Below are 10,311 nucleotides of genomic sequence, written 5' to 3' on the forward strand. Positions count from 1 at the left end.
TAAAAAAAAAAAAAAAAAAAAAAACAAACATAAAAAATAATTATTAATTTTTTAAAAACTTGAATGCTTTAATTTTTAAAATTTGTTTTTGTTTTTATTTTGTTTGGTTTTTTTGGTCAATTCATAATTTATTATCATAATTATTAATGATCATGGTGATGTAAATTGAATAAGTGGGATGAACCAATTAAATTAAATAAATCCATCTGTACCATTATTAATTAAATAAAGGATAATTTAATTTGATTCTTTAGAATTATTGTAGCCATATTTTTATTCAAAACCATATGATTTTTCATTTGAATGCTTTGGATTCTACCTTAAAATATACGATTAAATTTTAGAATAAGGTTTTAATGAAATTAATCACAATAACATGGTGGTATTTTCTTACCAAATTAATAAGATATAAAATATTTATCTCAATAATAATTAATATATTTACCGATGAGAGGTCCATTTAACTGAGTCTATAGACATTCTCCAATAAAAAAAAAATCTCGTTTTAAACAAAACGGAAAATTCTCATTTAAACGAGTAATAGGAAGAGATTTCTTCACATCAGCTAAATAGTAAGAGGAAAATTCTCGTTTAAAACGAAAAATTGGAAAAGATTTCTTCTCATTGGCTAAATAGAAAAATAGACACGGAAAAGACTTCTTCATCTCTGCTTCTTAAACATCTCTGACTATAACACGTCATAACACTTTTAAATACCGAAAAATCTAACTTCAATAAAATATATAATGATTTTTTTTGGCTTTTTTTTTTTTTAATTTTATTTATTGCTCATTGTCCAATGATTAGAGAAACGCATGTCTTAATGAATTACCCGAATTTCAACCGGCTTTTCTTAGCTGGAATTGTCGTGTAGGAGAGAGAAAAAAACGATATAAAAATACACGTGGCACCTTTAATTACATGCCAGCACGTTCAAACCCCCGACCGTTTCTCTTCGTAACAACGAATATTTCCTATTGCCGACAGCCCAAACGGTGTTTTTTTTTCTGACGTGTCCTCCGTCTTTGTACACGTCGAAATTAAATATTCAATTAAATACTAATAAATTCCTATTAAATTAATTACTAATAAATTTCTATTCCTATTTTATTTGATTGCACAAAGGTTCTAGGTCAATTACTTTTGTGCTGTGAGAGAACGTCATATATGATATCTATACCTAATGTCAACCCGTTAAGTTTGACATTTATTATCTGAAGTCAACATGTCATTAAAATATTATATTAATAATATTAGTGTCAACCACGAACATGAGTTTAGTCAAAGACTCTAACTTGATACTTAAAAAACAGTGCAACTTACTAGTCAAAACATCTTTGTTCTGTTTAACTAGTTATAAATTCAAATATTTACTAGACACCCTTAAAAGAAATTAAAAATATTTTCAAGAAATAGATTATTATTATTATTCTTACACGTCCAAGGAATAATGGAAAGGTCCCACTTCACATTCGTCCGTTCATTCCAATTCCCAAACGATATGATCCTGTAGAGCCAAATTGGGAGAAAAATCAGCAAGGATTCTGCAAAGCTCTTTCTCTCAGCTATGTTATCCCCTCTTCTTTGCTCTCTCCTCCTCTTTTCCCATTCTTCACTCCTCATTTCTGCTCTCAGCGCCATTCCCAGCTTCGGTACTCTTCTTTTCATGTCTTAATCTGTTTCCTTTTGAAGAAAAAAGAAAAAATGAACTCCATTGTTGTGTAATCTGAGGTTTTTCTTTTCTGGGTTTTGATGAACTTCAGAGAACTCTGGTGGGGTTCAAGTTTTTGAGGTCTCGGAGCCATGGAGGGCTGGAAGAAGCCTTGCGGAGCAGAACCCTGCTGGGAATTCGTCTCTGATTTTGGCTGAAGAGAGGACTCAGCGGAAAGACCCGCTGAATGATTTTAATCCCTATATGGGTGGATGGAATATCAGCAGCCAACATTACTGGGCTGTAAGTTCTTTCCCTGATTTCAATTTTGGGTTCTGTTAGTTGCAATAATTCTGTACTGATCTTCTTCTCTGTCTTTGTGATGCTTACTTAGAGTTTTCTACTGTTTGTGTGGTTTGTGTTGTGGTATATGAGTTGCGTTAGGAATCACGGATCTCCAGAATGGTATGATATTGTCACCTTGAGCATAAGTTCTCGTGGCTTTACTTTTAGTTTCCCCAAAAGGTCCCGAACCAGTGAAGATGTATTCTTTAGTTATAAACCCATGATCCTCCCAACAATCCTCCCCTCGAACAAAGTACACTATAGAGCCTCCCTTGAGGTCTATGGAGCCCTCGAACAGCCTCCCCTTAATTGAGGCTTGACTGCTTTCTCTAGAACCCTCGAACAAAGTACACCATTTGTTTGGTACTTAGTCATTTTTTACTACACTTTCAAGAGTCCCAACTTCTTTGTTCGACATTTGAGGATTCTATTGACATGACTAAGTTAAGGGCATGACTCTAATATTATGTTAGGAATTACGGATCTCCACAAATGGTATGATAGTGTCCACTTTGAGTATAAACTCTCATGGCTGTGCTTTTGGTTTTCCCAAAAGTCCTCATACCAATCGAGACAGTATTCCTTCTTATAATCCCATGATCTTTCTCTTAATTAGCTTACGCCGGACTCCCTCCCAACCCTACTCAACATTATCATTGATTTGGTGGTGGTAAGAGAGTGACTTTGTAGTCCTTTTCATTCTTGTTTTCTTCTTTTTTGTGAACCGAAAGGCTTAAACACTGATGAGAACTAACATGAACTTTGGTTTGGGTCAGTTCGATTGTGAATTCTGGCTAAATTTGAACTTGGGTTCTTGTTTTTAGGACTCATCTTCACTACTTAATGTGTCCTTTGACAATATGTTAACCATGGTGCCTTCTGTCCTGTTCCAATCTGATGCAGTCTGTTGCACTTACTGCTATTCCATTCTTTCTCATTGCTATTGCTTGGTTCGTGCTCTTCGGTATATGCTTGTTCATCACCTGTCTATGTCGTTGCTGTTGTCGGAGGGAGCCGTATGGCTATTCTCGAACAGCCTATGCCCTCTCCCTTGCTTTCCTCATATTCTTCACCATCGCAGCAATGTAAACATCCCTCTCCCTCCAAACTGCAGTATAAATCATCTAATGTGGCTCAGAAGTTAATGTGAAGATATCTTTGTTTTTGTACTTTGAAACAGTGTAGGATGCATTGTGTTATATGTCGGTCAAGGGAAGTTTCATAGCCGTTCATCGAGCACGTTGGACTATATAGTAGATCAGGCAGATGGAACTGCTGAAAACCTCAAGAATCTGTCAGTATATCTTTCTTCAGCTAAGTCTATCGGAGTCGATTCGATATTTCTGTCTACCGACGTTAAGAAACAAATCGACGACATTGGCACGGAGATAAGTTCTGTTTCTTCCAATCTTACTGATGCAGCCGCTGATAACTCAGGCACCATACAGAGAGGCCTAGATGAAACGTTAGTAGATCCTCTTTTATCAAATTTCAGTGCTTTCTGTGACCCCGAGTAACACGTTTTCGTGTCGTATATTGCAGGCGACTTATCCTCGTTGTTATTGCTGCTGTTATGCTCTTGTTGGCATTTATTGGATTCTGTAAGTGTGTTTACTTGTCTTAGTAAATAAATTATGAACTGACCATAATTGAATCTTTCTTAAATCATTTTTGCTACCTGATCCAGTATGTTCCATCTTCGGATTGCAGTGTATCGTATACACGTAAGTATATCTACCATTTCGTTTTCCTCGTACAAAACATGTTTTTGATGTCATGTTGTAGTCGTTTGAACACTTGAATTCTTATTTGCTGCAGATTGGTCATATTTGGTTGGATTCTCGTTGCAGTCACGTTCATCTTATGTGGCGTGTTTCTTCTTCTTCATAAGTAAGCATCTCGATTTCATCGATAAGGCGTTTTCTAATGAAATTGATGCATATAGGAAGATTACAATATGCTCATCTTCAATGGAACTCATAGGATATTTGATGAGTTTTGTGAGATCCCACATTCGTTGGGGAGGAGAACAAAACATTTTTTACAAGGGGAGAAGAACGAAACCTCTTCCTAGTAGACGTGTTTTAAAAACCTTGAGGGGAAGCCCGAAAAGGAAAGCCCAAAGAAGACAATTTCTGTTAGCCGTGGGCTTCGGCTATTACAAATGGTATCATAGCCAAACACCGGGCAATGTGCTAATGAGGAGGCTAAGCACCGAAGGGAGGTGGACACGAGGCGATGTGCTAGTGAAAACGCTGGGCCCCGAGTGGGGTGAATTGTAAGATCCCACATCGGTTGGGGAGGAGGACGAAACATTCTTTGTAAGAATGTGGAAACCTCTCCCTAGCAGACGCATTTTAAAAACCTTGAGGGGAAGCCCGAAAGGAAAAGTCCAAAAAGGACAATATGTCTGCTAGCTATGGGCTTGAGCTGTTACAAGTTTGATGGTTGAAAGAGGCATCTCTTGTTCAAGAAGTGCTCTTGTTTTATTGAATATCGTCTCTATCATCTCCCAATTGATTTCTTTTTCCTTCTCTCTTAGCGTGGTCGGAGATACATGTGTTGCAATGGAAGATTGGCTGCAGAATCCCACCGCCCACACGGCGTTAGACGATATTCTTCCTTGCGTCGACAACGCCACTGCCAAAGAAATTCAGACCGGAACCAAGAATGTGAATTACCAACTTGTAAGTTTGGTCAATGGAGTGATCAACACAATCTCAAATGCCAACCCCCCTGCAAATGTCGTCCCTCCTCTGAATTACAATCAATCCGGCCCATTGGTGCCGCCTCTTTGCAGTCCGTTTCATTCCAATCTCACGGATCGACACTGCTCGGCGAATGAAGTAGAACTGAGCAAAGCTCCTGAGGTAAGAGATATATGATATAGCTATAGCTCAAACAAGCACATACAACGCAGCCTTTTACTAGATATATGATATGATATAGCTAGCTCAATTCGAGTATGATATATGATATCTAGCTAGCTCAAACAAGCACGTACAATGCATTTTTCTTCGAAAATCTCGACATATATCTCGAATTGTTGCGTGCAGGTTTGGACGACATTCACTTGTCGAGTATCATCTTCAGGCATTTGCACCAACACTGGCCGGTTGACTCCAACTTTATACAACCAAATGACAGCTGCAGCAAACGTTAGCTATGGTTTGTATCACTATGGACCGTTCTTGGTCGAACTCGTAGACTGTACGTACGTTCGACAAGTGTTTACGGATATAAGTAAGAATCATTGCCCCGGGCTTCGACTATACTTGAAATGGATATATGTCGGGTTGGTTCTGGTGTCTGGTGCTGTCATGCTGTCCCTGATCTTCTGGATTATATACGCGAGAGAGCGACGACATCGGGTTTATACTAAGCAGTTTAATTCCAGAGCTCCAGGAGAACAAGACAAGGGCAGCTAGGTATCAGTCCAATATGCATTACACTAGACACTCTTTGAGTACTTTTTCTTTCAATGTACATTATTTGGTTGCATGAGAACTGAAAGAGTTTCACTTATTTGATGAACTTCATGTGATTTTATTTAATGGTTGCCTTCTGTTTCCTTTGAATCTTTTGTTGTTTCATTTAACACACGAGATTAGAGACCGGTCAGCATGGGATGAGAAATCTCCGTTTAAACACAGAATGAAGGAGGGATTTGAGAGAGATTTTTCTTCGTTAGCTAAATGAGAACAGGGACTCTCAAGTCAATCCCCGTCCTGCTTTACTTTTATCTAGTAATGGTCTTGATTGGTCTGCGAAATTCGATGGGCTTGTGATAGGTCGTAGCCAACAAATTAAGAATTTGTGGTTCGGTCGAAATGTGGTTCTTCAATTCCGATATCTTTGACATTTCCAGCATCTATAGAATGAGCACGGTGAGTTATTTCAAAAAGATGGTGACATGAAATAGAAACCTTCTTTCTTTTTTCCCATCTATCACAAGGGAGCTTCAGATCAAACGGGACCATTTTTGTCGTTTTGGTTATTTTGGTTATTTAAACAGCCGAAAAGGAAAAAAAAAAAGATAAAAAAGCCGAAAGCTCATATACCTAAACCACAGGCCGGTTCAACTAACCCAACCGCCATAGGGTTGGTCGGGTTAAACTTAGACATCATTTGAAACTTTTCCCGCCAAAATAAAATTTTAAGAAAATATACTTTTATTTATTTATTATTTTTGCTGTTCAGTCCTCCTACTTATTAAAATTAATATTATAGTTTAAACTTTTAAATGTGCAAAAGATGAAGGGTATGATAGTAAATACGCCGCTCTATAAATTGGATATTTTCTCTTATCGTCCGAGAAACCCAATAAATAGAGAGTGAGAGTGAAAACGGGTTTGCCAAACTGAATAGCCGAACTCGGCTTAGGCTTAGAGCCGAGTTGGAAGCTCAAGATTCATCCCCTTCTCTCTCTACTGTGACGAAAATGGCGGCAACGACTCGAAGATCAAATGCAGCAGTTCTCCGCTCGCTCTCACCGTCGACCTCCAGTTTCTCCTCCAGATCGGCCGCTTCCTTCTTCTGCAGAACGACTTCCCCGTCGCGTGCGAAGCTTCACGGTTCGCCTTCGGTTTCCGTGTCGTCCATGCGGTTTTCTCTAGACCGTGCGATTTCTCCGAACAGATCCGTGTCTGTTTCTTCTCGCTGCGGTGGGAAGAATCGAGTGGTGCAGAGGCAGAGCAGTTTGAAGAAGACGTGTATGTGTTCTCCTACAACTCACCCTGGCTCGTTTCGGTGTAGTCTCCATAAAGGTACTGTTTCGCAACCTCACGCAGCGTACTCTCCAAGTAGGTTGAATGCTCGTAGATCGGCAATGACGAATTCTCTGGTTAGAATTGGAGGCGTTGAAGGCGATCTTGTGAAGCGAGCTTTAGCGGCATTGATTCGGCCTTCATCTCATCAGCAACGACGCCGAGTTGATTTCAAGGTAAAGAGTAGCCGGCTGTCGATTATGTCCAAGGCCGAAGAAACATCATAATTTTTCGGTATGGTGAAATTGCAAACAAACTCTGAGGTTAGCAATTGCCAAATCTCTGAAGTTCGACTGATCTTACGGTGCTATCGTTTTCCCTCCGGAGACCATTACTGGCATTCATCACTATAGAACTCTTAAATCCCCTATGTACAGAAATTTTTTACACCGATATGAAATTATTTGTGTTCGTCGGTGCTCAGACCTAAAATTTCGATTAAATCGAGCAATCGATCAAGATCGAACCAAATTCACATCAACTAAAAAGGTCCTTAACTTCACTAATCAGACCAGATTTTAGAATTAGGGTTTGGAAATTCCTCCATTAGCAGTTTTACCACTCTTGAATCCTGAGTTCCTGCATTCCGTTACCTCCGCCATTTGATTTGACGTTTTCCATGGATTCATTTCACCTTCATTGCCGTGGGCTGCGATAGAGTTGTGGATAAGCATACAGCAGTGATCAGGCTCTTTCATCGCCGCCTGCTTTGTCGCTTTCTGCTTTTTCTTTTGAATTCTCTGGGAGAGGTAAGAATTGGTATTGCTGCTTTTCCTTTTTCTCCTTGTGATCGGGATTTGTTTGTTTCATCTTTTTCTTTATGCTTTTGTTTTTAATTTATATTTCATCATTTTGCAGGGATTGATTTGATTGATTCTCAGCGGCAATGGATACGAATCGTTATCGAGTTTTAAAAAGACCTTTCAAAAGAAAATTGTTTATGGGCCTCAATTCATAACAACATCCTCCCTCGCATATCTACTAATGGCGGACTCTGATGATCCTGTAAACGTCTAAATTTTCCTACATGATGAAGTACTTTCTGGGGAACTCTTCCTAGGGATAAAAAAGTGTAATCAAAATACAGAGCCACAAAATCGGTGCCAGAAAGGGATGAATAAAAGAGAGGCGGCTCAGATCTGGAAATGGGGCAAAGCAGAGGAGGCCTACCATGGCGGCGAAGTCTAGCAGACCAGCCGGATCACCATGCCGATGAATCGAACCTCCTTGGCCATTGCCCTAAAATCCTCACACTCCAAGTTCAAAACCATCATCATAGCCTTTATAGGGGAGAATTCCGGCACTACAGTTCACTGAAGGGCCGGACGTTTAGAGAGAGAGAGAGAAAGAAAGAGAGATAGACATACATACATATATATATACATATAAATATACAAACGCACACAAAGAGAGAGAGAGAGAAAGAGGGTTCGGAGAGGCAATCGCCGGCTGCCGGCGATACATAGCGAGGAAAAGAAGGATCTCCTCCAATCGCTCTGCAACGACGGAGCCTCATTCATGGCGGAGTGTGAGGCCGAACCCTAATTTTCCGCCACTCTCCCCTCCCTCAATTTATAACCTCGTCCCTCTCCTTTCTTTTTATTCCTAAAAAAAAAACAATAATAAAATAAAATAAAACAATTTTGGGTAAAAATGTAGTATAGAGACAAAAATAAAAAAATGAAAAAAATTGAAAGAAAAAAAAGCTCAAAGTAAGTTGAAAAAGAACCAAGTAAAAGAAATACTAAAATTTAGAAAATTATCAATATATTTAAATTTAATAAATTAAATTTCATTTTAGTCTCTAAAATTGAATTAAATGTCTGTTTGGTCGAGAACTTTTAAAATTTACAATGTATTTTGATATTTTTAAAGGTCACAAATTTATTAAATATAAAATTTAAATTTATATCAATTATTTTTTAATATTTTAAATTTATTAAGAACATATAAAACACAACTTAAAAAAATTTAGATATTTAAGGGAAACAAAAAAAAAAAAAGACCCAATTCTCCATGATTTTCTTCTATTCTCGTCGAATTCTGAGATTCTGAAGTTCGATTCACGAGACATTTGTTGAAAAATTGTTGGCGGTTAATAGAAATGTTTGTGAAGTATGAGAGTGTTTAGACGGAAATTTATGCCTGTAAGGTGTTTGATAAAAAGCCTGTAACCAAGAGGAGGTTAATAAAGTGATGGAAATAGCCAAAACTGCTCAGAAATCATGGGCAAAGACTCCATTGTGGAGGAGAGCTGAGGTTCTTCACAAATCTGCTGCGATTTTGAAAGAACACAAAGCCCCCATTGCTGAGTGCTTGGTGAAGGAAATTTCAAAGCCGGCCAAAGATGCAGTGACCGAGGTACTGTTGTTGTTTTGTTGGATTGGTAGCTTTTTTCATTAAAATTATGAAGTGGTAATGGTTTGAATACGTTTGAATGGTGTGAAGGTTGTGAGATCTGGAGATCTTGTTTCATATTGTGCTGAAGAAGATGTTAGGATCCTGGGAGAGGGGAAGTTCTTGGTTGCTGATAGTTTTCCTGGAAATGAAAGGACCAAATATTGCCTTACTTCCAAGGTACATGTTCTCCTCTTCTTCTCTGTTTTGTCTAGGACAATAATGCACTTTCTGTCTCACCTGTGTATCTTTCGATCTTGATCTTTAGAATAGAAACTTGTTAGAATGTTGAATGAAAATTGAGTAATATTGATATGAATTGTAAATTGTGACATGGAATGATGTGATGGTGACCTGAAATGGAACATAAAAAAGGGGATCCTATCAACTTGTTCCAATCTAGGATAATAAGTTCATGAGCTTACTCTTACTTCACTGTCGAGAAATGAAAGAAGACTTCCATTTCCAAGTTTAACTCAGACATAGCTTGCTTCTTTTTTGGGTGTGAAGCAATGTCAAACCAAAATACTCAACAAGTATTTTTTGGGTGTGAGGTGATTCAGCTGTACCTTCCAGTATGGCTACCTTGTTACGACTTCACTCTAGTCACTAGCCCTGCCTTCAGCATCCCCTCCTTACGGTTAAGGTAATGACTTCGGGCATGGCCAGATCCCATAGTGTGACGGATGGTGTGTACAAGGCCTAGGAAAGATTTTACCGCCGTATGGCTGACCGACTATTACTAGCGATTCTAACTTCATTTCAGCCTACAATCCGAACTGAGAACAAAGTTTTTGGAGTGGTAACCTGAAATGAAAATTTGGACCTAACACCACATTCGAAGTCTCAATTTCCACCCAACATTCTACCGTATTTCTACCCAATATCATAGTTTTGAAATGCCTATAAAAGTACTGTAAGTTTTAAAAGAATAAAAATTGCTTCAACCTAGCTGGTTTTCCTAAAGGTCTTATTAGCTGTGTCACCGGAAAAGGTTCTGAGATTGGTGATGTCCTCACGATGCATTCGGGTGTCGACTGTATAAGGTAAACACTGCTTCATTCCACTTGATTCACGAGGTCTTCCATTTGGGTGTCTCTGTTTTATACTTCCTTTTTTTTTTTTTTTTTTTTTTTTTTTTTTTTTTTTTTT

The 10,311-nt window shown here is 38.3% G+C and overlaps 3 protein-coding genes and 1 long non-coding RNA gene across 5 annotated transcripts in view; 3 read left to right on the forward strand and 1 right to left on the reverse strand.

The window, feature by feature from the left end:
* Positions 1-1,490: 1,490 nt before the first annotated feature.
* On the forward strand, positions 1,491-5,571 carry LOC111493765. Its single transcript, XM_023143607.1, has 9 exons — positions 1,491-1,652; positions 1,764-1,954; positions 2,900-3,081; positions 3,177-3,461; positions 3,539-3,597; positions 3,684-3,720; positions 3,815-3,886; positions 4,539-4,866; positions 5,053-5,571. The coding sequence occupies exons 1-9, from the start codon at positions 1,568-1,570 to the stop codon at positions 5,422-5,424; spliced, it is 1,611 nt and encodes a 536-aa protein (XP_022999375.1). The 5' UTR covers positions 1,491-1,567; the 3' UTR covers positions 5,425-5,571.
* Positions 5,572-6,201: 630 nt separating this feature from the next.
* On the forward strand, positions 6,202-7,100 carry LOC111493798. Its single transcript, XM_023143652.1, has 2 exons — positions 6,202-6,333; positions 6,390-7,100. The coding sequence occupies exon 2, from the start codon at positions 6,438-6,440 to the stop codon at positions 6,987-6,989; it is 552 nt and encodes a 183-aa protein (XP_022999420.1). The 5' UTR covers positions 6,202-6,333; positions 6,390-6,437; the 3' UTR covers positions 6,990-7,100.
* A 519-nt stretch (positions 7,101-7,619) lies between these two features.
* LOC111493800 overlaps positions 7,620-10,311 on the reverse strand; it is a 3,387-nt gene continuing 695 nt past the window's right edge. The window contains exons 2-3 of the long non-coding RNA XR_002720065.1: positions 9,344-9,351; positions 7,620-8,324 (exon numbers count right to left, since the gene is read on the reverse strand). This is a non-coding gene — a long non-coding RNA (uncharacterized LOC111493800). The remainder of the gene's footprint in view (positions 8,325-9,343; positions 9,352-10,311) is intronic.
* LOC111493799 (NADP-dependent glyceraldehyde-3-phosphate dehydrogenase-like) overlaps positions 8,764-10,311 on the forward strand; it is a 2,353-nt gene continuing 805 nt past the window's right edge. Inside the window, exons 1-3 of one of the 2 annotated variants that reach the window (XM_023143654.1) lie at positions 8,764-9,123; positions 9,211-9,339; positions 10,127-10,205. In XM_023143654.1, the coding sequence (XP_022999422.1) occupies positions 8,959-9,123; positions 9,211-9,339; positions 10,127-10,204 (372 nt within the window). In that variant the 5' untranslated portion in view covers positions 8,764-8,958 and the 3' untranslated portion in view covers position 10,205. Of the gene's footprint in view, positions 9,124-9,210; positions 9,636-10,126; positions 10,206-10,311 lie in introns of those variants that run through there. The other variant, XM_023143653.1, reaches the window with a different exon arrangement.

The sequence above is a fragment of the Cucurbita maxima genome, unplaced genomic scaffold (genome assembly GCF_002738345.1).
Source record: "Cucurbita maxima cultivar Rimu unplaced genomic scaffold, Cmax_1.0 Cma_Scf00019, whole genome shotgun sequence".
Taxonomy (NCBI): Eukaryota; Viridiplantae; Streptophyta; class Magnoliopsida; order Cucurbitales; family Cucurbitaceae; genus Cucurbita; species Cucurbita maxima.